Genomic DNA, 27,314 nt, shown 5'->3' on the forward strand with positions numbered 1-27,314 from the left:
GTCCAAAAGGAGAGCTTGAATAGCATGCCAACGTAAAATGAAAGCCGGTGGGCGTAGTCCCTGACGTGATTTTTACGTCGTGCAATGAGTAACCTTCTGGTAGAATATCGAATTTACCGTTGTGCCCTATCCAGACATGCCTCTCAAAATTGGTGGAGATCTATGATTGTCAATAAAGCCAATGTTTTTTTTTTTTTTTCGGGAAAGGAAAAAGAAAACATTGCAACGCTCTCACCTTGTAATATATAGGAGTCGGACAAGTAACGAAGCGAGTATTCAGCCAATCAATGCCATCTTTAGCCAGTATCTGCACTGATACGATTCTCTCCCCCTTTGGTTCGTCAATATCGAACCGCTTTGAATAGTACCATGAGCCTTCAGAGGACCTGGGCTCAGATTTATTGTTATAGAAAAAGAACATTTTGCTCAGTCTACCATTGGACTTAGTTGCAAAGCCGATCCGTGTGAGGGAGAGGTGGAGACTTCCGTCATTGTCTCCGAAAAAGGCCCATTCATAAGGTTGACACCGGGGGGCGACAGTATCAAACCGGTGAGATGTGCTGTCGTTAAGATATAAGTTTTGCGGAGGTTTCTCTGGGAGCCACTCAGCGTTCTGCCTAACATGGTCTGTCTATGAGAATTCTTCTTCCTTCGTAGAGACAAGCTTGCTTCCAACTGCTAGGCTAAACATTCTAAATTTCTGCACAAAGGTGAGCTCTTTCTCAAAATATAGAGATGTTGTTGTACTTACGTCGTCAAAGCTAGCCTCAAGAGCACCAACGTTGTTTGCTAGCTTGAGACGATCTGTTATACTGGCTCCGTTATAGAACTTGCCAACCCACATCGTACTTGGGACATCTTCATCAAGCATAAGTCTGACGGCATGGATTCCTCGCTGACTAGTCGCAAGCTCGAACCCCTTGAACAACTCGACCTGATATGTGACTCGACTCTCAGGGAACATGTGCCCCAGGCGGACCAGTGGTTGGCTTTTTGACATTAGCTCTATCCCCGTGATAAATATGTTGTGCACCTTTGGCCTTGGCATTACATTGAGTTCTCTCTCGTTGAGCTCCCAGAAGAAAGAAATAGACGTTATAATCAGCGATGACGGCACTTGTGCAGCATGCTTCACAAGAGGCTGTTTAACATGCGACTTCTGCGTTCGTGACTCGACCTCTTTCCACTTCCATCCCGAACTGTCCCATCTGCTCGAGTCCCCTTCGCTAACATTCAAGGTGTTTAACGATGTAGCCTTCATAGCCATATCTCGGAACCAATGACAGCACTCCCAGAGCTTCTTTCTCGCAGCCCAAGATTTCAAAAGATGCTTCTCATTAGTGGAGAAATACATAAGCCGCCACTTTTTTCGGCCCTTCCCTATATGGTCCATCTCGAGGAAACCGCGCTCATTATAGACGTGGAATCTTGTATGCCAGAACCCTTCGCTAAAAAACAGGCCTCCCATAGTGCAGTAAGCATAGCGTAAGCGGTAGAAGTCCTCCACAGGTAAGTATCCTGCTATCAGCTCACGCATTTCTGAGGGAAGCGTGATGAAAACATCCCAGTTAGTCGCCGCCCTCTCCTTTCGCTGTTGATCCACGGCACGGCTAGGTTCTTGCACATCCCCCAGGAGGCTCAGCTCATTGCTGCGGATTTTGATTGGCTCAGTCGGGTCTTCAAGGTCCATATCTTTCATAATCACGTCCTGAAAGTATCTGCCCCAGGTGTCTGACAGAACATCCGCTAGGTGGTCCAGCGGTATGGGTGTGTCGCAAGAATAACCCTTCAAGATGTTCCAACAGGCATCGTGGATTATGAATGGAACTCCCTTCAAATCGTTCACAGTATTCACATCTCGCGAAGGCTCAGGTATCTCAAATGTCAGGAGTTCGGACTTGTCTTCGTCAGTCGGGACCTTGATGTGGTCCAGATCCTGCTTGCAAAGATACATGCCAGCAGCGGATATGCGATGGTGGCCATCAGGGGTCAGATGTACTGTAAATATATGGACTCATCAGCGCTGCAAAATATCGAATAGTGAGAAAGCAATACGTACAAGTCCGCACCCTTGTCAACCAGTTCGATGCAGGAGGCACTCCAGTAACATATCTACAAAGTATGCAATTAACAATCTTTGTGAAAGAACACTGCTTCATGTTGGCTCTTAAGCATGGGAAGGTGCCAAGATCGAGAGTTCTGGGATTTTCTTTTCCCCATTACGTACATTAAGCATATGCCTAAATAATGACATCGATGCTCACCATTCAACTTAGAGACTCTAGTTGCTTTGATACAATAGCTTACAGATTATATTTAAACCATCTATAGCATTTTAATTTAACAAACATTTAAAACAAATATGAAACACCCGTTATACACTGCTGCAAAGTCGTTCTTGGATGCGTCTATCATTTTCTTTAAATCGCCGGATGAGATCTTGACACAAATCGCCGTGTTGTTTCCTGACCGACTGCATCTGCTGTCTATATACCTCGATTCGCTCTTCATATACCTGGAAAAGTTGATCCATCACTTGATGGCAGCTCTGCTGGTAAGAGTTCAGTACTTGACCGATTGTGCCCTTTTCATGTTCAAGTTGGTGCGTGAGGCGCTGTATGGGCCAAGACGTAAGATACTGAATTCCAAGTGTATCCGTATGTTTTGTTTCACTTACCTCGCTTGTATGAAATAGCAAATCATGCGTAGTCTTCTGGATAGCCTCCAGAGATGCTTGCCAGTTTGCTTTGCCTGGGCCTTCTTCAACCTGTATACCCAGCTGCGTCGGTTCTTGCGGTAATCGAATAGTAGTGGCTGATGAAAGACTTGTGTCAACCCCTTCTGCTCTATGTGCTGGCAACTCCGATACTGAATATGGTGTAATCATGCTTTCGACAAGTTGATCTGGATTCCATGTCGATTGTCCTCGTGTATTATTATCGGGGGCACAGGAATGGCTTGTTGGTCGCGCTTCATTGACATCGCCAGCAAGTATCGTGGACAGACGGAAGTTCAGCCGACCTCCTTTGAAGCTGCCAGTATCCCTTCTAGGTGATAAATGAGTACTAGCACTGTCGAACGTGGGAAGCGAATCATCATCGGAATCCCCGTGGTAACCAGATCGGCTGGTAACATCTTCTAGCGAATCTCGCCATTGTTCCAATCTCAAACGCCGGATCGTTTTGGTTTGGAAATACTGATCGTTACCAATTTGTCTAGGCATAAGTCGCGGACTTCCATTTTCGTCAACTATGCTCTTCTTCTGGCTCGATGTTGGCAAAGCTAAGCGGCTTCGCCCCTCCGGCGTAGTATTCTGCTCGCTCAGGTTCCCCTCCATTCTCTCCAGCATCAATTTAGACTCTGGATATGTCGCTGAGAGTGCTGAAATTTCCCCCATGGAGGCATTCGAGGCATTCTCGATGTCGCTTTGTCTACTCGTCCCATCTTGCTGGACCGCATCTTCCAACAAGTGTAAGTTTTGATGATCCGAAGTAGCACCAAAGATCAGTTGAGGCTTCTTATTCGGAGCTTCGTCCTTACTATTCTGTGTGGCGGCTCTCTTCCTGCTGCGCACTGGGGTTAATTCTTCTGGCTCAGTCTGGGAATCGTCTCCGTTTTCGTCTGTTGTTACCTCGACCGGAGTATCATGTGTGCAGTCTTTCGCCGACACAGAAAGCCGTCCAATCTCACTATCCTGTGAAACAAACAGAGCCTGAAAATTCCCACTCCCTCGAAGCTGATCGGATTCACCCCGCTGCTTTCTATATTCATTAGGCAACTCAAGCCTCTGCTCAGGAATGAGTCCTTCCATAAGAGCCTGCTCATCGTGAGCCTGAGAGACGCAAATGTTCTGATTGGTCATAGGTTTTGTCTGCTGTAGGGGTTTCTGAGATACCGTCATCTTGTTGGTAGAAGGCTGCTCGTTCAAACCCATGTGCGGGTTACCTTCACCGGCTCCTTCTTTTCTCTGCCCGGTACCCTTTGCAGCGTCTGCCTGTGCCTGGGTGTCTACTAGTGGACTCCTACTGCCCTGGACCCTTGACGGGAACTGGTTCACGTTGGCAGCGGAGCAATTGTCGGGTTTGGCTGTCAGTCCGGGCGTGTTCTCTTTGTCCTCGTAATTGTGTGGTCGATGACCTGCGTAATTTTCGGTTTCGGTATTTCCATTCAAGTTAATTGTCGTCTCCTTAACTTCATGGCCAGTTGATGCTCCCTCATCGCCGTTATTAATGTTGGGTTCCCTCGTCTGCAAAGGTAACCGCGTCATCATCCCCCTCCTATTAATACCTGCTCCTCTCTTTTTCGCTGACCGTCTGCCTTTCGCTGATGATGATGATGCTGCGTGGGCCTTCCGCTTCTTCTGTGCCGCATTAGACTTTCTGCTGAAAATACTGGTATCGCCGGGGGATGGTGACGGCACGGATGTAAGTTGAGAGCCGTCTCGCATTGCCCTCGCTGTATCCTGTTCATCTTCGGTTGGTCTGAGGTCTTCCTCCCAGTCAACTGCACGCTTTGATCGGGAAGTATAGATCTTCTTGCTGGGACGTCCCATGCGAGGGAACAATAGAGACTCCTGAGTGTTGGGTAATGCTGGTCGATCCTTCCTTTTGCTCAATGTTCTGCCCCTTAGACTGCGCCTAGGGGGTGGTTTTTTCTGGGTCGCACGTCTTTTGGACATACCGGAACACTTTGGTTGTGAGTTCCTCGATATCGCATTCGCGGTATCAGATTCCATGATATTCTCCACTGGTTTTGCCTCTATTTGGAGACTTGAAGTTGAGTGATCATCGGTTATGGGACTCGTGACGTATTCTCCCGGAGAAACTTTGGCATCGCATGGGAAGGGAACCTTCTTCTCTCGGTCAATGTATCGATGTTCTTGACTTGGAGAAACAAGAGGGGTTTGATCACTTTCGCTAAGTGCCTCTGCCAATATCTCCACGTCTTCAATTGCCATTAGTGAGCTCTCCTCCAGCCCTGATGGCTCTCGAGTCACATCTGAAATAGCACGTAGCTCATCTTGCTTGCTATCTGATGTGTCCACCCTCGATTCGCCGGGATGATTATGGTCCCTGTCGGCAGAAGAGTTTATCTCGCGATTGGAGGCCTGAGATGAGCTATCGCAACATTGACTGGACTTTGTTGCCACTTCTTCCCCTGTGTCTAGGGCCACGATGGTTGATGATATCCTTCGGGTAACTCGATTCTGCTTCTGAGCTTTTCTTCTGGCATCTGCGAGCGTGTTTCTAAGTTCATCCAAGTCTTGTTCAGAGACAATAGAGACGCTGGCCTCGCTGAGTCGTTGTCTTCCATTTAGTAGTACGCCACCAGTCGCTTTAAAAACCAAGCACGGAGTGTCGTTCCGTTCCCTTTTTCTTTTCTGGACAGGATGAACAGGTTCTGAGATATATTGCATTGGGATTTCGATGTAGTCGCTGCTGGGCAGTATGAATGTAGCGAAATCAGGAGTGGACAGCGCAAGTATCGCAAGGCCCGAATACGTCTTAAGACCAATTGCGACGGAACTGAGGTAATATGAGCTTTTTTTGATAATTGCAGGTCCCGCAACCCTCGAACTTGCTCTTGTTTTCCTTGATTCGTAGTGCTCCACCTCGCTGGTATAATGATGGAAAGACCGAATCCAATCATTGGAATATTTCCGCAAGCATTCGAAGAAAATACTTCTATATTTCGGTTCGCGAGATTTCCAGAGTTGGTCTTCGTTTGTGCCTGTGGTATGTAGAATGCGGATTATAGTACCGGCAAAGAATTTCAGCGCGATGTCCTTCTCATGGCAGACAATAGAGACGATCCTAGGGCTAATACCATGTCAGTAAATCTGTATTCTTTTCAATATACTTTCTGTCTTACCAGTAGTTTTTTAAATCTTTATACTGTAGTATGTGTGGGCCGGTTTCGTTGGACTCATTCAAGAGCCCGACTATTAATCTCCCAGCCTAAAAGTATGAGCGTAGTCAGACGAAAGGTTGGGTTCACGCTCACCACTCGTCGACACTGTATGACCCGTGTTTTGTCGACAAATAGACGAAATAACACTGTGATGAGGTTATATAGGATTGACGGCACATGATCACTGAACGATAGAGGTGCCTGATCTGCTTGAATAGGTCCATCCTTAACAAGTCAGCTTACGTCCCTCCAAGTATGTAGACTATCATTGAATCAAACCAGTATAAGGTATAGCCCCATCTCCTGCCCAATTGTATTATCAGAAACGAGCAACACATATGCCAACAGTCGAAGACAGTCTCTGTGCAGGACTTCACGAATTCGTTCTCGGTTTTGGTCAAGGCTCGAAACCAGGCGATTGAGATGTTGAGAGTCGGCGATAACGTCACAGCGTAGGAAGGTATCGAATATATGACTTGGAAAGCTATCACGAGAGAAAGAAGTCAGTAAAGTAAGGATATGGAAATCTTATCACTCACGAAACAGCCTGGTGTTGCGTATTGTCTGTAGTTATATCCTCTATCACAGAAACCAACCCTACAACATCAGAGTCTCTCTGCTCCTGTTTGTCATTTGAAAAAGAAGTCATTTTGCTGGTGTAGAGAATGGTCGTGCGGATGAGGAGGTAGAGAGGTTTGGGCGGGGGGTCTGGGGAATTGAAAACGACAGTCTCACATGATAACAAATGATATACAACACCAACACGACATCAAATAAATATGCATTCGGTACTCGTTTTATCAACTTAATGAATACTATTATAAATGTTTCAGTTGTCTTCACCAAACAGAGCGCATTCAGGGAGGAGCTTCCTCCGATCCATTTTTCTTTGCGAACTGAGCAAGATTAACTCCCCTGCAGTTCTCGCAAGGCTCATGACACACTAGGCAGGCAGCACCAGACAGACGATCGTCGTATCTAGAGAGGTTTTATGGCTGTACTGCGGATAGCCAACCCGTGGACAGACTTAGAACTACCGCCGATTTCACTAACCCTATTAGCATAAAATTGTTGAAATCGCTTCTATAGACCATAAATCTTATTTTAGTAGATAGGAAGAGGGACAGCATTCACCGCAGTTCCCAAATTCGGCGCCTCGATTGCGTGGTTTCGCCGCTCTCTTCGAAGGCGAATCCCCGAACGACCACCCGTTCGCTTCCAGCAGCCCACGATCGACCAAGTTAAATCCGGTCTTTCAAATCCTTCGCCGCCAACACCCGACATCCTTGGCCCAATCGCATCTAGTGAGGGAAGCATCCAGGAAATATCTTGTCTTTTCTCCGGCCATGCTCCATATACACGAGTACATGAAAGGCAGCCCACCTAACGCGTGACACCAACGCCCAATGGAGCGGTCCACGGAAAGTGAAAATTACGTTTGTTTGCATTGTCGTCGGGGTGTTGGACTGGCCAAAAAGATGAGCAAACCAAGTAGGTCGAAGAGGGTGTGGTAGCTAGTAGCATGGTGAACGTATTCTCGATTGTTGAACTGTGAACGCTTTTCGTTTCCCGGGATCCAGTCGGGATTAAGATCACGTAAAAAGTGACGGGACGGGAGCGTGCTGGCGTTCCCGTATTCGCTTCCGTTGGGCGACTGAATAAGGCAATCGTCAGCGAATATTGTAGCAAAGGTATAGGTGGGAAGGAATGGCAACTTCAGATTTTCCTCTCCTTTATGATTGCTCGCAGCTCCTGAGTTGTGGCATCGTCCAAAGAACACTCTCTGGGATCATCAACAACTCCGTTCTAAAAACTGAAAGTCTTTTACCGTGTTAGTCCAAGGAATATCCGATTTCCAGTGCGTTCGTTCCATACCTGCTCCTTATTCCATCCATAGGCTTCTCGAATATATAAGTTCCCAGTGAAAGCACATCGTAGATCCTCGGTAGAAGGGGCTGTCGCAGCGGGTCCGAAAGTGGGCGTATTCATTGCTGCGAGTGGGTATCGTTTTGGGCTAAATGTAGATGGTATTTGCGCTCACTCAATGCATCTTGCACAGTTTTCTCGAGATTGGGGAAATATGTAATAACATACCAGAAGAAGTGATTTTCTAACTGGCGTCACTTACAGTTCACCGTGCTGGTGGATAGTTGTCGTTGCAGAAAATAAAATATATATATATCCTGGAGCTAGACTCCCCGACGACCAAGGGACTCGCTAGGTTTCTGGACTGCACCCTCCGGTGACTCGAGGAAGGCAAAACAATCAAGGATAAAAAATCCATCGCCTGAGAGTTTGAGGTGGTAAGAGAACGGCGCCCCCCGGGGGGATGAGGCGTGCAATGCAATATGTGCAGCTCTCACATTGCTGGCGGTTAATGGGGAGGAAGAAGTAGAAGCCCGGCGAGGGAAGAGTGAGAACCAGCGGAATAGCAATAACAACACCCTCAATTCACTGCAGAAGACTGCATAATTACAGCAAGAAAGATCCACCTGATTAAAGCAGTACCAAATCAATACAGTAACAAAGAATTGTTGTTCACTGGATCATCCTCCACCTGAAACCCCTCATTCCCCATACTTTGATATTGAGGATAATTTTACCTAGCGAGGTAGGCGAGCGAATTTTGTTGAGGCTCCAGGACAGACGGTTCAAGATATAGAGCCTGCCCTCAGCCATAAACAGGAGCAGACAGTCCTCCGGATCGAACATGGTGGGATAGGCTTTGTCTCCTAGCTTTCTTCCACGGGCGAGTCGTTGGCCCATGTTATCATTTGCTGTCCATTCGTCCTTGCAGTCCATTTCTTCCGGGCCAGTTGTCCATCCTTCGGGGACATCACTCTGAATGTTTTATGAGTTCGGTGTCGTCATTGTTTTCTTTTGGGCATCATTACCTGGTAAAGCTAGAACATAGATATAATGCTTAGGGATGTTTGCAGTTTTCGATAAGAAGGCCTGCAGTTTTTTCTGATGCAGAGGTTTTTAGTTCTTTTGAGAGGCTGGTTGGAGGAGTTTTTGATAGAGAAGAGTCCATCATGGGATGGAGTAATCCATTAGGGAGGATCCCATTATGGAGAGGTTCATTGTGGAGATGGGTGATGATGTACGGGAGATCAGGTGGAGAGATTTGCTGATGAAATACTTAAATACGATGAAATGGGGAAGCTTCGGGGCAGTGCCAATTCTCCGGATAATCGTACGAAGCCTATGTAGCAACCGAGAGCTATAGCGATAGTATATGAAGTCGTGTACACGTTTACTGAAACTATTGTAAAGTGCTTGCTAAACTAAGAGCGCTTCATCGCCGTACAATAAAACCTCTCTAGAGCTTATTAGATCGGCCCGATGTTCATCCGATCCTCATCAATACGGAACCCGAATCGGGGATCGGCAACAGACTTATTCCGCCTGTGATGCGAAGTTGTCTGCGCAATTTGGAACAATGGAAACAGCCCTCGCGAGACGACAAGCTTCCACAACCGCATCATCACTCGAACTCGACAACCGATTTTCTGAAAAGGTCTTAGGAGATGGCCATCTCGAAAATGGCATACAACCAGCAGCCGAGCAAACCGTGCTGTACCTCGCATACGGCTCGAACATGGCCTCGAAGACGTTCCTGGGTAACCGGGGGATCAAGCCTATCTCGCTAATTAATGTTTACGTCCCTGAGTTAAGACTCGCCTTCGACCTCGCCGGTGTACCGTACTCAGAACCTTGTTTTGCGTCGACTCGGTATCGCCATGGTCCTGGCAAGGAAATGAAAGACGTCGATTCGGAAAAAGCGCCGCTCTGGGGCCAGGGCTACGATGACGAGAGAAACGCCTGGCATAGACCGCTTATCGGAGTCGTATACGAAATCACACTTGAAGACTACGCGTGGATAATCGCAACAGAGGCAGGAGGACGTGGATATAACGACGGGATTGTGACTTGCTATCCGTTCCCCGAGTCCTATGATCCCGCAGATGAAGTCCCGGAGCATCCGTCCACACAACCGTTCAAAGCACATTGTCTAATGTCCTTGATTGCGGACGAGGATGATTACGCTGGACACGGGGACAGCGGTTTACCGCGCAATCCCAGAATCCGACCAGACCCGTCCTACGGCCAACCGTCCAAGCGCTATGTTGACATTCTCAACGCCGGCGCGGTGGAGAATAACCTCCCCTTCTCATATCGCGCGTATCTCTCGCAGATCCCTTCGTACCATGTCACCACGAGACGGCAGCGTATTGGAAAGTCTATTTTTCTTTCTATTTGGGGTCCTTTGTTTGCATTTGTCACGTATCTTACGATAAAGTATGCTAGGCCTGATGGGTATAGTCCGGGGTGGTTGACTGTCATCTCGACTATTGTGCATGGTTGTATGTGGGCATGTTACGATCTTATTTTTGCGAATGTCTTTGGGGATGGTGAGAGGACAATTGGGGATTAGCAGCTATGAAATCATATTGACGATTAACGAACATCCTTGTTTCAACACCTTGATGTACACTGTAGGTCAATCGCATGCTAACTTTTCTTGGCCATGTCTTTACCGTGACCACCCTACTATAAATTATGCAGCTCAGATTGCAAGAAAATGGAAAATGGTTGACAACAAAGGAAATACAGTCTTCGAACGGAAATTTTCAAAAGGAAAAGAATATCTAGGGTACAGATACAGAAAAATCGAGTAGTTTCTAACAGAACATGACGCAGAAAGACCATGAACAGAAAAAATTAGAGAGGTTGGACGACTTGGCACTTTTTTCAAGTTCATTGCCCACCTTAACTCCACATTTTGTAGCTCATAAAGTCCGCTGCGACATTTAGCGACGGGGAACAGGGGGGCTGTACATAATCTTTCTTGTCTTGACTGGGGCCCACTTGTAGCGCTTGACCCACACGCTCAGAGCGAAGAGACCGGTCAGAAGGGTGATGGACTTGATACCCATCTTCTTACGGTCATCCATCTCGGGCTCAGCAGCCCAGTTCAGGAACTCGACAACGTCCTTGGCCATCTGGGAGGTGGTAGCCGGGGTACCATCCTCGTACTCAACAAGGCCGTCAAAGAGGACACGAGCCATACCAATAGCTGTTGCAATGTTAGTAAATAGGAATTCAATTCGTATTCCGGAGGTCATAACGTACCAGTTCCGGGGAAGTAGGGGTTGAAGTTCATGCCCTCCTGAACGGAAGCACCAGCCGGGGGTTCATCGGGGTAACCAGTCAGAAGACTGAAGATGTAGTTGCAGCCACCGTGACGACCCTTGGTGATCAAACTGAGATCCGGGGGCAGGGCACCACCGTTGGTGGCACGGGCGGCCTCCTCGTTCTTGTAGGGAGGAGGGATGTAGTCGGACAGCTTTCCAGGGCGCTTCTCGATCTCACCCTGGTCGTTAGGCTCGGTGTCGTACTCGTGCTCTTCGGCGAAAGCCTTCATCTCGTCGACGGTGTGCATAACACCGACGAATGAACGCCAAGGCACACGGGTCAGGGAGTGGCAGCTAGAGCAAACTTCACGGTAGACCATGAAACCACGGCGGAGACTGGACGGTGGGAAAAAGCACAATCGTTAGAAGCGAACTTGGTATGACGTTCAATGTTGGATTACTTACGCCTGGTGGTCGAAGGTCTTCATCCAGCGCTCATGTTCCCAAGGGTACTGAGTAGCGTGCAAACTGTTAAATTCGATCGATTAGTCTTCCACTTTTTCGTTCTATCCAAGTTTTCTTTGCGTGTCTTTGCGACATGGGCTCGGAGCAACGGATTGGCTAGTAGATGTTTATCCGCAGCCACCACCAATCACCACCACCACAACACAGGTTTCACTCACCCCTCCTCAGCAGGGGTCATAGCAAAAGCTTCTTGACCATAGAGATACGCGGCAGATCCGATCGTGGCGGCGGTTGCGACGGAGGCTGTGAGAGTGAGGTAGAAGGGAGAGGATTCGGCACCGGCGGTCGAGGAAGAGGCACGCTGTACAAATTTGTCAGTCCAAATATCAATTGAAGGAAGCGTCCATGGCCAATTGCATAGCGATGCTCTAAGCCACCGATATCCAATGGATTCGGGGATTGCTGTGGGGGGTTACGGACCGTTGATGCTCTGTTCAAGAACTGACGTGCGAGGCCCGGAGAGGGCACGCTGCGCAAGACATTTCGTCCCAGCATAATGAAAAGAAAAAACCCTCCAGTCAAGGAAATCGACGAGGGAAAAGAAAAGCACCGAGAAACAAAGAGTGGAGGGGAGGGGAACTGGGGGGGGAGGGCAGTTGGGCGCACAGGAGGAGGTGCTTTTTGGAGGTGGAAGTCGAGGTTGCCGGTCCGTCAAAGAGTTTCTCTTGGCTTGAGATTGGCTAAACCCTCGCCGTGATTGGCTGACGGCCGGGCCACTGGCTGACTTCGGTGAAAACCGCGACGGTTCGGAACACCAGATTGGCGGCTGAGAACAACAAACGGCAACGACTAACACCACTCTATTCTCTAATATGGTATGTCTGTCGGACTAAATTAGCCCTCATATTTACCTAGATACTATTCCGATGATCCCATTGCACTCCCTACCCACGCTGCCAGTCTACGACCCTCCCGCCTTCGCCTGAATCTCTGACGCTATTCCCATCCGCAGAGCCGCCAATGCCTCTCGAACATGAGTACATCGGACACTGTTGCTATGGAGTACCAATGACAGGACAGGGAGCCGTCGAAGAGTGCGACCACTGAGTCCCTATTGGCGGTTAGAATATCAACCCGGTGACAATTGTCCCGGAAGGATGAAGAGACAAAGGAGCGAAGGGAACCCACTACACTGGCAGTGGCGGCATCTGCGAGCCGCTTGGGAATTGCGTCCGCAAACATCTGGTAGTTGAGGAGCATTTCATCAAACGTTGGTAACGTTAGATGTTGCATGGACTCCTCCACATACTGCAGCGCGGTTTCCGGATCCTCTGGGTTGGCTTGGACGACATCAAACGACACCCCTTGGATAATCCCGCAACGGTTCAGCTCCTCTAGGCAATCCTTGTATATTCCATAGATGGCTCGGCTGGATAGGTGTGGCATGAATTGCTTGATATCGACGCGGTCGAGAAAGGCTTCGTCCTAGTTTAGGTGACCATTTGTTAGTGTCAACTCCATGAAAGGTTGCTTGGGGGCACCTACCAGAGCAGTCACCAAGTTGCTTGTGCAAATGGTAACGACGTTAGAATAGTTGCGTAGCTTATCCAACCCCGTCAGCAAGGCGTTCACAGCGCGAATGGCATCGAATGGCTCATTGCCGCTCAATGCCCGTTCTCGTCGAGCAGCAATGGTCTCAATCTCATCGATGAAAACGCAAATGAATGTGTCTTCTTCCTCTTCGAGCGACGATGCAATGTTCTCGAACAGTTTTCCCACCAATTTGCCGCTCTCACCAAAGAACTTGCTACCCAGTGAGTGCGCATTGATCTCGACCAACTTACTCTGTGGATAATGCTTCCCCAGGCGTATCGCAAGTTTCTGAGCAAGCCCACGACTACTCAACTGGTTAAACCCATTGGTATAGGGTATTGTGACTGCCACGTACCACAAGCTTGTTTTTCCCGTCCCGGGAGGACCCCAGAGAAGAACCAATCTGTTCCAGTTGATAGACCATTTATTGGGCTTGCGGGTAGAGAATGAGACTGCTAGAATTAACAGGTTGGGTTTCGTAGATCGAAGCCAGACAACTGACCCATGCGAGTTATGGCATTGAGAAGAGTAGATTGAACCGGCTGGTCAAACTGAAGCCTATCCTCCAGTATCAGTCCCGTGGTATTATCTAGAAAGATGGGGTGTATACGATTCCCACAGCCCATCTAGCTCCTTGCTTGGCAAAGCCAGTATCTTCGTTTTCGGTGCGTCGTCGTTTGCATCGGCCGATTCTTCGAGTTGCTGGGTCTGCTGCGCGTTTTCATGCTCGAATTGTGGGCGGAGTTGGTATGCTTGGACGTCAAGCTCGACATGCTGAAGACGATAGGCCCCTGATTCGATCTCTCCTCCACTGCACTCCGTGACGAGGATGGAATCCAAAACCTGCGCGTACGGTTCCTTGAGACCGTCTAATCACTGTCAGCTAACACATGAGGATCTCAACACACTAGAGCTATATTACCAAACGAATAAATCTCTTGTCCCAGTGAAAGGACTACAAAGTTATCGATGAGCCACTGCGTAATGTCGTTCCTTATCTGAATTCGATTAGCTTTAGACGCCAAGGAGCTCAAGGCGTAGGCTTCGTACTAAATCCGTACGAACTATCATTCCGTCTCCCGTGTCTTTGACGCGAGCTTCGACGTGCAAAACTGGCTGTTGGATGACTTCCATGGCGTGCATTGTGTTTCTATTAAAGTGTCGTGCTAGTAGGGTCGATTGATAGGGAAAAGGAAACGGCATCACAACACAAGATCACTAAATCAAGGTCAGGCTGACGGTGAATGCTAGACCTAAGCATTTGTCTGCAATGAAACTTTCTTTTATCAACATCATAACGCTGTCAAGAAACAGAACCAGTGTCAATGGACAAAATACGATATCCTGAAGAATTTATATGCTTGGATAGGACTGACGAATTACGGGCTATACCATGATAAACATTGTCATTACTCAGTATTTAACTACTACAGGAAACCCATCCTCCGCATTACATTCGCGCTTCTTCAGAGACACCTTCCATCACCCCCACAGCCCTTGGCTTTCAGTGACCAATCATTCGCTCTGCATCATGGTAGACAGCGTCGTCGTTGCCGGTCTGCCTCCCGCAATCAGCTGTCATACTCCTGGCTTACAACGGGCAACTGGATTTACGCGCCGCTTATACTGAATTGTCGTTATATGCATGACAGTGTCGAAGATTTACCCACAGGTCACTGAACGTGTTTCGATGCACATGTATTAGCTTATAATATTGACGAGAACAAGGTGAAGGAACCGAAAGGGGTCCTTCAAGAAGTCAAGAGCCTCGAGTTCGAATCGGTTATACATTATTGCGGGTGTCTACATACAGTGAACCCGATGGTGACAATCATTTTAAGTCCTCTCATGCCAACAACTTCCCCCGGGAGAGAAACCTGGTTTTGGGTCTCTGAGTCCAGACACTCGAGGTTCAGACCCGGGGCAGTTGAGTAGCGTGGGTGTTTTTTTTTTTTTTTTTTTGTTTTTTGTTTTCACAATGCGGTTGGACTGCTGGGATTGCTCCTGTCCGTATGGCACAACTTCTATCTTCCGTTGACAGCCGTTTTTGGTCGATGGTGCAAAAAGATAGGCATCGTTGCCTCCATGTAACAATACGAATCCCGCTAAATGACGACAGCGCCCTTTTCTGGGCGTTTTGTTGGAAGTTTGCAATTGGGCAGGCATAAAAACATGGAAGACAGTTATTAGGCACGCGAGATTCAATATCGTCGATGAAGGCGCCTTACTGTAAAACAAAGGATGGAGGGATGGTAGGGACCCCCATGCAAGAGGGAGGGAAGAACTGAACTTGGCAATTGTGCTGATTACTATTACTTCATCCTTTGTTTAGGTATGCTCCATGAAAATGATTTGGATTATGTTAGTAACAAAACCAATAGGCGGTACAAAGGGACAACTCACATGGCCCACGGAGTTGAATCAAAGAACGCTGAAAGTCAGGATAGTGTTCAATGGGATTTATTTCTTGCTGTGTTGTATTTGATCTCTCACGATAAATTGGGAGAGTTACCCTTGTCACCTTGGTTACTACGTCTGCTTTTGCAATCCCTCGCGAGTAGACAGCACCAATATCAAACCACACAAATCTGACCAATCAATCAGCATAGGCTATGGAAAGTCACAATCTATGTGATACAATACGAACACTGCAAAGGGTCATCTACTGAAACAGGAAACCGGCGATGCTCTCCAAGAGCCAGCATTAAGTCCCAGACTATCCAGTTTGATCAACGCTACACTTCGCAAGAACGCGTCTTAATTTTTACATATGGTTGTCAAGTTCAACTAAAAAATTTTCATGTTGATGCTCTCAGCTGCCCTCAGCACCTTCGCGTTGTCCACCGCATCTGCCATGTCTGGAATAATCTTTCCTTTATAATCGCGACCACCAAGACGAACAAATGATTCCAGACCATCCCCGCTAGTGAATGACCAGAAGCGGACATAATTATCGAGGAAATGAATACTAAGCTCAGTACCAGCAGGAATCAACACCGTCTCGCCTGCTCGAACCTGATTCGCAGTTTCATCGATGGTCACGTCGATAGCGCCATCCAACACATGATAGACTTGGTGCACCTTCTGGAAGGTAAATGACTTTCCGATGACCGAAGGATGCTTACTGCTGGATTCAATACTGGTAATAGCAAACTTGCCGCCGTCACTTTGTCTCGTCATGATAAACGGTCAGGATAACACACCACCCAGCAGATATCTAGGCCCAGTATCCGCACGTAGATAGTAGGGCTCAACACCATGCGGGATCGTGGTATCATTTTCCGTCCACTCTCCGACTTCGCAGATTGGATAATCGGGGTCGAATATCACATCGTACTCGTCTTGAATGACTTGAAATTTAGGAAACATGTGCTGCAGAGTATCCCGGCTATCGAATTCCTCTGTCAAGAGACCGTGGTATTTCTCCGAAGCGAAGCGGAAGAAGTCTACCCATTTTCCGGGAGTGACAAGTCCGAGACTCTCGTTCCATGGGCCCACTAGCTGGGGTCGATGGATGACTTTCTGTAGGCGATATTAGTATTGGTTGTATGATAGTAGGAATCAATATAGTTACTGGAGGAACCGAGCAAAAATCCCCCGGCCCCAAGAGCCGACACTGATCTCCGACCCATATTTTGATATAACCTCTGGTACACATGAAGATGTCATGGGCTTCATTGTGATGGTGGAAGCCGATGGGGTCACCCAGGACACCATCAAAATGGAAGACTGAAATTGAATTTCTACTCTCTTTGGCCGACGCCAAAACCCGGACTGTTGACTTCGTGCCGGGAATGGTAAGGGCCTCACCCTGGTAAGCTGGAACCACGTAGGGAGTAACCTTGCCGGGAGGTTCTACGACACGAAGGAGGGTCATTTTCAAGTGGATAGTAAGCAATATGGCTCGGATTATACTTCAATTGATTCGAAAGATCGAATCGGGGGCTAAGCTTCATATATACTACAGTGGAAGTCCATACACACCCTATTTCGTCACCTTCAGACGGCACCCCCACAATATTGTGGGATCCGACGGGGTTCAATCACCGACACCGACGACAGGATATAACCAAAGACGAACCCAACAGCCTCCCTGCATTCTCATCCCAGTGCTTCTGAGGTACCCGTCAAAACAGTCAGCTGCGTCATCATCGCTTCCGAAAGGATAGTTTACACTAAGCATGACCCAAATATCCTCCATCTCGTCAGCGTCCGGAGACCGATAAACAATGCTGGCATAATATGCGACACATGTCCAGCAGCTTCCATTCGCCCCCCGCGCCCGAAGGCATATCAAGCCCGGGCATGATTTGGATAGCCCTAATACAGTCACTGCTGGCTCAAAAGCGGACTGCGTGGATGGAAAAAGGCAGTAATCTGGTATTTCAGTTTCGATCGAGGCCCAATTGGAATACCTCCGTATCTCGAACAACGGGAAATCAAGCTGGAGGCGATGGAGTCGACCCATCCAGTACCTGCTGGAAGACGGCCGCGAAATGACGACCAATTTGACCCCACGAGCCACCTCGACGCAGTATCTTTATGGTCTGATGTAATGTTCGGGTTGCGCTGTCAGCTTCGTCCAGAATTCCGATTCCCGTGATATGCACGCTCATAGTCTGTGAACCGTTGAGCCATGACTGCAAAGCTAGCGAATCAGACAGTTTATCGATTCTTAACGGGTGATCTGTAGAAGGTATCCCATTTTGTTTTGACAGCTTTATGTAAGTCCAGATGCAGAGAGAAGCCGCCATCATATACCATGGATCAGAATGGATCGCTGTACGCTGATCTCGGATGGATTTAAATAATGCAGCTGCATGCAGCAGAGCTCTTCGAGCGCTGTGTCCTCCATCTATCCACGCCTCAAGCTCCTTCCTCGCTCGTTCAACCTTCTCGGGGGTTGTCATCCAGCTGGAAGATATGCGCAGCGTATTCAGCGGCACAAGTCGGAGAATGGAGACCATATGATATGTTTTCGACATGATGTCTTGCAATAATGGGTTCTCTGAAGGTGATTGTGTTTTGAGCCTGAAATACTCAAAATATCTGTCTAGCATTGTCTCCTGTCGTCGAGGTATAGACCAGTAACTTCGATCATGTATACATTCGCACTCAGAATGATCACTGTTATTGAGTGTATGGATCCCTTGCGAGTATATCCAAGAATTGGTCATTTGCAAAATACGGTTTTCTTCCACATACAGCGACAGCAGAACGATCAAGTGCGCTGCATCACCGAGCTCTGGCATTGTCTCTCTTATCAACCCGTGCTTTCCCAACAACTGCCTTAAGCTCGGAGGTTCTGCTATAAAGCTGACTTCAGCAGTAATATGGGCGAGATAAAAAAGAACTCTTACCTTTTGACTTCGATATTTGTATCTGCCATTCAGTAGCATTCGAGCTATCCCACAGACTTTCTCTGCACGGCAAAGACTGATGTAACTCGGTCACGTCAAGGTTGGGCGGTAGGTCAAACAGAATGAACCCCACGCATTCAAGATCTATATCGTAATAAAGGATTTAGCAATCAAAGTCAAGGCAAAGCTCTTCAAAGAGACATACACCATGTGAAGTATACTAGCCGATACCACGACTCATGACGAATCCAATTCAGCCATTGACCGTTGTTCTCGGTAGAGATCTCTGTGCCACGGAAGATTGAGCCATGGCTTGCAAGTATTGGACGCAGCATCGCCAGGAGCCAGCCTCGTTGACACTGCATATCAATTAGGCCTTGTTTGGCGCCATTGAAGAACAGGCACATCTGAAGCAAGAAGACGGACTGTGCGGAGCTGAGGCCGCCATTGACTAGTATCCTATTCGTGATCTGTTTGCCAACTATGAGAATTTACGGTTTCACGACATCGTGAGAAAGACGGGTTTACCTTGGCTGATATTGCACGCTGTAATAGTGCCTGCAGTGCTGTGACATACTGCTCCCGAGCATGAAGCGTTGAATATTGACCGCCCACAGTCATCATCGCCAGAAGTAGAGTCCAGTTTTCCGAAGATGGCTGAAAAGTTGCCTGGTGTATGATTGGTATCATAGGGTTGAAATATTCAAAATACAGTTCAAGGAAGGAGCCTAAAAGCTCCAAAGGCGGCAGGTCATCTGCTGCAAGACCCGCAGAAGTTGTCTTCACTTCTTGATAAAATTGCTTAATTTTTTGGTAGGCTGCTTCAGGCATCTGCTGTACATGGCCGAATTTCTCGGAAATAACTGTATCCATGTCCTCTTGGCGAAGAACAGGAAATCGAGGACCATTTTCCGTTTCGGTGCCCGGCAGGGTTGGTACATGAGGCCGCATGTCTGCCATGGGTGTCGGGCGGATAGAGGTCGTATGTGATCTTTGCAGACCATCTAGGCCTGTGACAATGGGTGTGTCATCATAACCTGCCATGCCAAATGGTGTTACGAAATCGTCTTCAGGCCATGGGGCAAATGGATGAAACAGGAAATCACTGAAGGTGTCTAGTTCCGAAAACGACATCTGAGGTAAAGATGGCACATTTATTTTGTCGGAATTTGCTGGCGTATGGATTATACGTGAACTATTACCAAATTCCCCAAGAGGGTCGACCTCCATAAAGTCCGTGTTCATGGTACGATCATCTGAAGTAAGCGAATCAGATCCCCCTATAGGCGCAGTACTTGCATTACCCTGCGTGGTTTCGTCTGCCCTCTGCGCGTGGCCGGGTGTGGGAGTAGACCAAGCATCTGAAGATGTTAACTTAGACATATTCGATTCCCCTATAGTCTTAGGTGTCGAGGTTGGATAGACGCAGCGTGCCCTCTTATGACTACATCGCTCACACGGCACGTTACCAATGCACCGTTGCTTAGAGCGTACACAGTTAAGACACGCCCGAGTAGACCGTTTTATACCAGGCAAGTTAGTGGCGAATGATTGAGCTGCCTTATGGCCATGGATAGCCATATGTCGCTTCAACGAGTCCCTGCAGCCTCAGTTAGAGAAGACGATCAACATCAGCTATAACATAGACTCACCTTCTGTGAAACTCTCGAGAGCATATTGAACAGCTAAACTGCCGTAGCGGAGTATGGCTGGCAAGATGGCGTTTTAGATGTTCTTTACGCGTGAAAGATTTCTGGCAATGCCCGCATTTGAGGCACTCCGCATCTATGGGTCGTTCCAAGTCATGTTCCATGTGGGTTGAGGGTTGTAGTTGGTCTGCTTCCATGGTCATTGACTCCATTACTGGAGAACCGCGGGGTTCACAGGGGGAATAGATGACACTAATTGAACATTTGGTATACAAAAGACCACAAAAACTGCTGCTGGTGATCGATGCTCAAAGCAGTGCTCACCTAAGCGGAGATTCGGGGAGACGGAGAACACGGAGGTCAATTGCCCCGATGCCCGATCATGGCTCTTGCATATTCTGTTCTATGGATTTGCCCAAGACACCCAATAATTTTCTACATTCTTATGGCACTCATTACTACCGCCATATAATCCTCGCTTACAATGCCAGTATGTATATGTCGTTTTATGAGCCTGCACAAAATGAGAACCGACAATGCTTGCCGGCATGGCTCACTCAGACTCAAGGCGGATTTCCATAATGTGCTTGATTACCAGGGCCCAGAGAAGCTCAGATCGCCAGCACTCGTCTATTCATATGCGGTGATCTTCATTTTATATGCTCTGATATACCACAACATGGAAAACCGGAATCTCCAGTTGTGGGTGTCCGTATGGGATATCCGAGTCGCGGAACCCCAACGATGGCAGGGATTGAACTATGGGGTATAAGTGCAGGTCAGAATATTCCTATACAGAAGAGAAAAGTCTACTAGTTTCTTGTTTTAGTTTCCCTTAATCGCTTCGTTACTACTGGCAATATGCACATTCTGGGCCTAACAAACGGATCACTTCAGGGCAATTCAGAGATTCTCCTCAAAGCTGCCTTGACAGCTGCTCAAGAAGAGGATTCGTCTCTAACAATTTCGTGAATCCATGTGCCATCAGTTTCAATACCGAGGAATCCCAAATCATTGGAGGGACAATTGGATATTAGTCTTGGTACCGTCTATAGCATGAAGGCCAGGAACGACCACGACCCAGCACCAGACGATAGAAAGACTATTAAATGCCATTCTTGCCGCAGATGCGATCATCATCTCCACTCCGACTTATTCCCACCAACTTCCGGGCGTGATCAAGGCCCTATTCGATCGAATTGGCGGTCCATATGTTGATGCGTCTTTTGCGGAGCTTGTCTGCCAAGGACAGGCTGCTGGAGATCCCAAGTTTGCGAGCATGAAGTTTGATCCAAGATTGCAGAAGCCCAGAGTTGCGGGCTTTATGGTTATTGGTGGTTCCGGAACTCCTGACCAGTTTACCATGGCTCTACCTAGTCTCCACGCCCTCGTTTACCCAATGCACGCTAAAGTCGTGAGCCAATCTATTGGGCAGAGAGTAGCCGCTCGTGGAGCTATTCCCCTGCAGCCCGAGCTCATGGAAAGGGCAAGGCAACTGGGACGGAATATTGTCAGTCAAATGGGTAAACATTTTGACGATGCTCAGTACCTCGGATTCAAAGACGAGTCCAGTTGTCCGAACTGTCATTTAAACAAGATCGAACTTCTGCGCAATAACAAGTCCATTGGTTGTATTACCTGCGGTACCCGTGGAAAGATAGTCATTTTTCTAAATCAAGAGATTGGTTTCCGTTAAGAAATAAACCCAATTCAATGTTACATCACTATAAAAGGGAAATTGAACCATTCCAAAAAGATCAAGGCATGGGGAATCGAAGAACAGAAGAAGCTCAATTCGGTCGAGGAGAAGCAGTCATGGCTTGATCTGCACATTCCAGAAGTTCCTCTTCCTAGTCCATCTATTTCGCCGAAGGTATAGTTCTAAGCTGTGCATATATCTCATTTTCCCAGATCCTTGCATAAGGAAAAAGTAAGGTTAACCCAATTTGCATTTAGCCTCCTCGATTTAAGACAGAGCAGGAAACTGTTCCTAAAAGGTACAGGTGTCAAACCCAAGAATGCAAGCAGCACGACATGCTCCGAATATATATTGAGCGACCACGATAGCAAAGCCCGACAGCAAACACCACAGAATGGAAACTAGACAGGATATTAAATAGCGCACTTTAATATCCCTACTTTTCTGTATATATCCATCTTATATCCTAAGTTGTATACATGGTCGAGATCGACGTCAATATAGAATCACGTGGCCTCCGCTCGGGACACAAGTCATACCCCGGATATGAGAACATGGTGTCGACAATTCCCTCATACGGTTGCGCTCACTTATCGTTCGCATTTTGACCCTTGAAAAGGGCTAATTTCCGATTATGATGTTCACTATGTGAATGCGCCTGGGGAATCCTGCGAAGATCATTGTTCCTCGGATTGCCTGCCCCACGAAGGCGGAATACGCCTGAGAAACCAACCAACCCGACCAAAAGACACCATCCCCCCTCCCGATGCAGAAGCGAAGACGCCGAAATGTCGAAACCAAAGAACGGGCCAGGGTCTGGCGGGAAACCGCGCAGAGATGTGTTGGCCTCGCTCAAGATGGCCTCTATGGAGGATGTCTCCAGGGCCGCTCTACCGGCAGGTGAGTTCTAGAACTGCGGGAAGGGTATACGGTTCGAAGGCAGAAATAGTTGGAATATTGTCATTGTCTGACACTTATTAGAGATCCTGTCGTCGATTTTCGATTACCTTCCACCCATTGATCTCATCCGGGTTGCACGATCTTCGAAGCTGCTGTGCGAGATAGCATACGATGATACAAGATGGGTACAGAAAATGAAGCGGATGGGCTGTTGGAACGAAATGGAAGCTAGGAAGCGCGTTGAACACGTCTATGGAACCATTGTCGACCCGAAAAGCATCGAGAAGCAAGAGCTGGCGGAACAAGGCAAGGGGTCTTCTGCGGCAATCGGAAATGTCGAAAACAACACGGCATCCGCGATGAAGTCGATATCGGATGGGTTTGATCAGATCAACGTTTCTACGACTGCGCCGGTCGATACGCAGGAGGAGCTGGAAAGAGATCCAGTCCTTGGGGCATTAAAACTGGTCAAATCGGTACGCGGGGAAGCCCGCCAGGAGTATGGAAAGATCCATGCGGCATTGTCTCCATTCTATGAGGATATCGTCACTTCTGGCCCTTCAACAACCAACCTCGTCTTCCAGAAATACAATGACCCCCATCACCAGTCACAGATCTTGTCGCAACTGCAGGCTTTCTCGAACTGCGATAATAATGAAAGCTGGCGCGATCGAATTGCGAAATTACAAGAAGTCGTGTCCATGTTCGAAACAGCCGCCTTAAAAGAATTCAGACAGGGCTACGAAACGGAGGATGTCGATGGGACGATGAAAAAGTACGCTCACGTCCTTTGCACATTGAACGGTGGTGGCACTGCTGTTGAATACTTCATCCATCATAATCACTTGGTGACCCGAAAATCTGAATTCGCACGGGTGGCAGACTGCATCGATTCGGTGACCAGCCGGGTGAAACTGCAACAAACACAAGCCTTCTTTACGCGGCTGAGTGTAGCCTACAACGAAGAAGTATCGATAATCAATCGTATCTTTCCCCCGCCGACAAAGGTTGCTTCGCCGTTTGTGGAAAAGGTGGGCCAGGACGTTCTATATCCTTTTCTGACTGCGATTTTCGACGAGCTACATCGTACCAACGTCGAGTCTTATCTGAATGCCGTTTCAGTTACATTTGCGCAATGCCAGAACCTCTCTGAGACCCTTTTGCCGATCCAGAACGCGCCAGATAGTTTTGATGAGTTCTTAGACAGCGTGATTACCAAGGTATACGAACCACACATGGAGTTGTACCTTGCTGAAGAGCTGGACCATTTCCGAAAGTGGTCGGACTCTGCTGTGGAAGAATGGGATCGACAGCTCTCTGAGCAGGCTGCGTCAACCGAGTCTTTTTTGATGTCGAACGTAAATCGTCAAGCAGATAAGAGGGACTTTTTGAGCTCGTTCAAGAAAGTGATCATGGCTCCAGTCAACATTCTTCCCAGCTTTTCTGGCAATAAATCAAATGACACAAAATCTGATCAAGATTCCATTACCAGCGATGTATCGTCACTGAAGAGTCCGAGTAGATTCTCGACGATTGCGTCCCCGGCCCCCGTTACAATTACAGAAGCTCCGACATCAGAACTCGCAGCCAAAGCTGCTCTCATGAAATCGAAGATGGAAGGTATTAGATCGTTGTTCAGCATCGAGATAGCTCTGAGTATGGTACATGCAGCCAAGTCAAGCCTTGAACGAGCAGCGCAGTTCGTGAAAATTGGTGGCCGGACAGGTGTGGCCGCGAAGCAACAATGTCAAACCATATTCGTTACCTTGCTGCGCATCCTTGGACAACGCCATGTGATTGTTGGCTTTAACCGGGCGGTAGATCATCTCTCCAATTACCGGCCGCGCGAGCAGGGAGAACGGGATCAATCCGGAGTGGAGCCTCTGGTGACGTTTCTGGAGCTGGTCAACGTTGGTGATCTCATTCTGCAGATGGTTGATGTGTTCTATGAACAAGAACTCGTGAGTTCCAAACTGACCGATCGGAACGATTTCCTCGATCCCGCCGTGAAAGAAAAGAAGAAGTTCGAGCAAATGCTCGATGAGCGCGTCGCTACAGGACTGAGCAAGGGTATTGATGTGCTTATGGAGGAAGTGGACTACATCTTAGCGACACGACAGCTAGCAACAGACTTCAACCCGGGTATCTCCAACGACCCGTACCGACAGACCATGAACGTGGGCGTCACAGAATCCGCCAGTGCCGTGGTTGATGTGGTATCATCACATACGCAGATGCTGGTCGGAAGCACGGATAAGAGCACACTAGATGTTTTCAACCAGGAAGTCGGACTGCGGCTCTTTGCGGCTCTCTGCAAGCATCTGAAGCGCCAACGGATCAGCATTGAAGGTTCCCTCCGATTGATCAGGTAAGAACAACTTTATCTTCTGGGCCGCGGCTTACCAATAAGCCTAAATATTAACGCAAATTATAGCGACATGAATCATTATTTCAAGTTCGTCCAAACGTTACGAAATTCCAACCTTCTCCTCTACTTCAAAGCCTTCCGAGAGCTCTCGCAGATCTACCTGATCGACCCATCGGACGCTAAAGAGCTAGCCACGATCATTGCCGACGCTGGGCGCTTCCAGGGGATTTGGCGCGTAGAGGAAGTATATGAATTCGCCGAGCGGCGCGCAGATTGGTACCAGGTCAAACGCGATGTTGAACGAGCCATGTACGGAATTGGGTGTACTGTTATGTGAGATACCATTGCGATATGATTTCCGATTATACCGATTATACCGATTATTTAGAATTTTGTTTATTTTCAGCGATATCAAAAAAGGCAAACATATAACTGTCTTGACGTCAGCTCGGCGGCTGCTGGAACGGAGCCAGACGCAGTCATCCATCGGCGGTTCCATGTTTCAAGAGGCTATGGATCATATTCATTCTGCATCATAGAAGCGCCAGGCATAAAAATAAAGGCAAAAACAGTATCCACAGAGCCTGTACAGTAACAGAATAAAACACCACCGCCCCTTGGCCATGCCAGGATTAAAAGTCATATTCAGATTTACCATCATTTAACCACTAATATCATGATTTCCATATTCAGCGCATCAAAATGTATACGCATTCTTTGGTTCTGTCTACTCTTCCTCTCACTCGCTCACGCGCAAGAGCAGGAGACCGTCCTCGTCACAACCACACTCACCTCGACGCCAACATCACCCACCCCAGCATCCTATACCTCTCTCAGCGAATTCAAAGACACCGTCCTATCCATCAGCAATAACTACCGCAACGAACACGATGCCTGCACATTAACGTGGAACGACACACTAGCCGACTACTCCCGCAATTGGGCACAGCAATGTAAATGGAAGCATTCAGTAAGCCCCCTCCCCATACATATAGACTTTTACCAGTACCGACAGCTAATAAAGAAAATAGAATGGGCCATACGGCGAAAACCTCTCCTTCGGCTACCCCAACGCCTCCTCCGCCATCGCAGTCTGGGGCGAAGAACGCAAAATGTACAATTTCAAGCTCCCTACGGGCTTCACCGAGGAAACAGGGCATTTCACACAGTTAGTCTGGAAATCCACGACGCAGGTTGGTTGTGCAGCGGTGGACTGTGGGTATGATGATGATGCAAAGGATGAGAAGACCGGGGATTTTGAAAAAGCATTGGGATGGTATGTTGTATGTGAGTATGCGCCGGCAGGGAATGTGGTGGGAAAGAACAAGAAGTGGTTTAAGGCGAATGTTGTGCCGGAGAGGGCGAGAGGCGGTGGGGGAGGAACCAGGTCTGGTCATCAGGGAGATGATGATGATGAGGATGAGGATAAAGATAATGGGGCTGCTAAACGGGAGTATATAGGGAAGGCTGGGCTTTGGTTGGCCATGGTTCATGGTATTTTCTTCATGTTATAAGGACAAATTTCTTTCAAATACTCAATCTATAGTGGATATAATCGAACTTTCTAACGAGGTCATGATTTTCATCTCTCATACTACCAACATTGCACATGATCCACCAGGTGAAATGCAACAGATCTCTCATTTTTTGAATCATCCCACACTCGGATAGGGAAACGGAAGCAGATTTTCTCGCTTCAAAAAGGACACGGTAAAAAAAAAAAGAAAATAGAAAAGGCCACATTAAATACGAACAAGAGGGAAATGAGAAAAGAGTATTTCCAATCAACCAATAACTTCTTCGTGCTCCTCGACGATCTCCTCCACCATCTCCTCGACAACAGTCTCGCCTTGCTCCTCGGCTTCGGGACGTGCGTCCTTGGCCAGCTTGGCCTCGTCTGCGTTCTCGGGGAGGTCGTAGGCCTCCCGCTCCTCGGCCAGGAACTCCTTCTCCCGACGGAGCCAGGCGGTCCACTCGTTGATGACACGCTTGCGGGTCTCCACGACGGCGGTATTGGCAATGTCGACGGCGTACTTGTCCTCCTCTTCGAATTCCTTCGAGTACTCCCGGAGGTTCTTGCGGACTTGCTTCTGTTCTTCCTTGCTGAGGAGGGTTGCGGGACGAGGACGCCAGACGAACTGCTTGAACTTGTCGGTGGGGTGTTCGGCGAGGGTGTTACCGGAGAAGGTGTGGATGCTCCATCCGTTTTCCATCTAAGCGCATGTTAATCAT

The 27,314-nt window shown here is 48.0% G+C and overlaps 9 protein-coding genes across 9 annotated transcripts in view; 4 read left to right on the plus strand and 5 right to left on the minus strand.

Moving 5' to 3' along the window:
- Positions 1–2,368: 2,368 nt before the first annotated feature.
- Positions 2,369–4,402, minus strand: EURHEDRAFT_414122 (uncharacterized protein). The gene is made up of 2 exons (XM_040782342.1): positions 2,678–4,402; positions 2,369–2,614 (listed from the first exon to the last, which is right to left on the minus strand). The coding sequence occupies exons 1-2, from the start codon at positions 4,268–4,270 to the stop codon at positions 2,375–2,377; spliced, it is 1,833 nt and encodes a 610-aa protein (XP_040637395.1). The 5' UTR covers positions 4,271–4,402; the 3' UTR covers positions 2,369–2,374.
- Positions 4,403–9,352: 4,950 nt separating this feature from the next.
- Positions 9,353–10,348, plus strand: EURHEDRAFT_387742 (uncharacterized protein; the record flags this gene model as incomplete). Its single annotated transcript, XM_040779718.1, has 1 exon — positions 9,353–10,348. The coding sequence occupies one exon, from the start codon at positions 9,353–9,355 to the stop codon at positions 10,346–10,348; it is 996 nt and encodes a 331-aa protein (XP_040637396.1).
- A 376-nt stretch (positions 10,349–10,724) lies between these two features.
- On the minus strand, positions 10,725–14,249 carry EURHEDRAFT_379053 (uncharacterized protein; the record flags this gene model as incomplete). The annotated part of the gene is made up of 10 exons (XM_040779132.1): positions 10,725–10,990; positions 11,047–11,444; positions 11,514–11,576; positions 11,732–11,874; positions 12,702–12,998; positions 13,059–13,558; positions 13,609–13,664; positions 13,717–13,975; positions 14,029–14,104; positions 14,157–14,249. 10 exons carry the CDS (start codon positions 14,247–14,249, stop codon positions 10,725–10,727), a joined length of 2,151 nt encoding a protein of 716 aa, XP_040637397.1.
- A 1,644-nt stretch (positions 14,250–15,893) lies between these two features.
- Positions 15,894–16,983, minus strand: EURHEDRAFT_379054 (cupin domain-containing protein; the record flags this gene model as incomplete). Its single annotated transcript, XM_040779133.1, has 3 exons — positions 15,894–16,230; positions 16,306–16,628; positions 16,681–16,983. 3 exons carry the CDS (start codon positions 16,981–16,983, stop codon positions 15,894–15,896), a joined length of 963 nt encoding a protein of 320 aa, XP_040637398.1.
- A 204-nt stretch (positions 16,984–17,187) lies between these two features.
- On the minus strand, positions 17,188–20,404 carry EURHEDRAFT_414128 (uncharacterized protein). Its single transcript, XM_040782343.1, has 5 exons — positions 20,119–20,404; positions 18,995–20,066; positions 18,672–18,936; positions 18,467–18,610; positions 17,188–18,414 (listed from the first exon to the last, which is right to left on the minus strand). The coding sequence occupies exons 1-5, from the start codon at positions 20,310–20,312 to the stop codon at positions 17,546–17,548; spliced, it is 2,544 nt and encodes an 847-aa protein (XP_040637399.1). The 5' UTR covers positions 20,313–20,404; the 3' UTR covers positions 17,188–17,545.
- Positions 20,405–20,976: 572 nt separating this feature from the next.
- On the plus strand, positions 20,977–21,811 carry EURHEDRAFT_379056 (flavoprotein; the record flags this gene model as incomplete). Its single annotated transcript, XM_040779134.1, has 2 exons — positions 20,977–21,083; positions 21,178–21,811. The coding sequence occupies 2 exons, from the start codon at positions 20,977–20,979 to the stop codon at positions 21,809–21,811; spliced, it is 741 nt and encodes a 246-aa protein (XP_040637400.1).
- A 579-nt stretch (positions 21,812–22,390) lies between these two features.
- Positions 22,391–25,733, plus strand: EURHEDRAFT_532047 (exocyst complex component Sec10 family protein). Its single transcript, XM_040787207.1, has 3 exons — positions 22,391–22,714; positions 22,796–25,082; positions 25,149–25,733. The coding sequence occupies exons 1-3, from the start codon at positions 22,603–22,605 to the stop codon at positions 25,417–25,419; spliced, it is 2,670 nt and encodes an 889-aa protein (XP_040637401.1). The 5' UTR covers positions 22,391–22,602; the 3' UTR covers positions 25,420–25,733.
- A 25-nt stretch (positions 25,734–25,758) lies between these two features.
- On the plus strand, positions 25,759–26,596 carry EURHEDRAFT_459802 (putative extracellular SCP domain protein Pry1; the record flags this gene model as incomplete). Its single annotated transcript, XM_040784608.1, has 2 exons — positions 25,759–26,052; positions 26,114–26,596. The coding sequence occupies 2 exons, from the start codon at positions 25,759–25,761 to the stop codon at positions 26,594–26,596; spliced, it is 777 nt and encodes a 258-aa protein (XP_040637402.1).
- Positions 26,597–26,866: 270 nt separating this feature from the next.
- EifCb (translation initiation factor eIF3 core subunit b) overlaps positions 26,867–27,314 on the minus strand; it is a gene marked incomplete at both ends in the record, with an annotated part of 2,563 nt that continues 2,115 nt past the window's right edge. The window contains one exon of the mRNA XM_040784605.1: positions 26,867–27,295. Coding sequence (XP_040637403.1) covers positions 26,867–27,295 — 429 coding nt within the window. The remainder of the gene's footprint in view (positions 27,296–27,314) is intronic.

Source organism: Aspergillus ruber (genome assembly GCF_000600275.1).
Source record: "Aspergillus ruber CBS 135680 unplaced genomic scaffold scaffold00020, whole genome shotgun sequence".
NCBI lineage: Eukaryota > Fungi > Ascomycota > Eurotiomycetes > Eurotiales > Aspergillaceae > Aspergillus > Aspergillus ruber.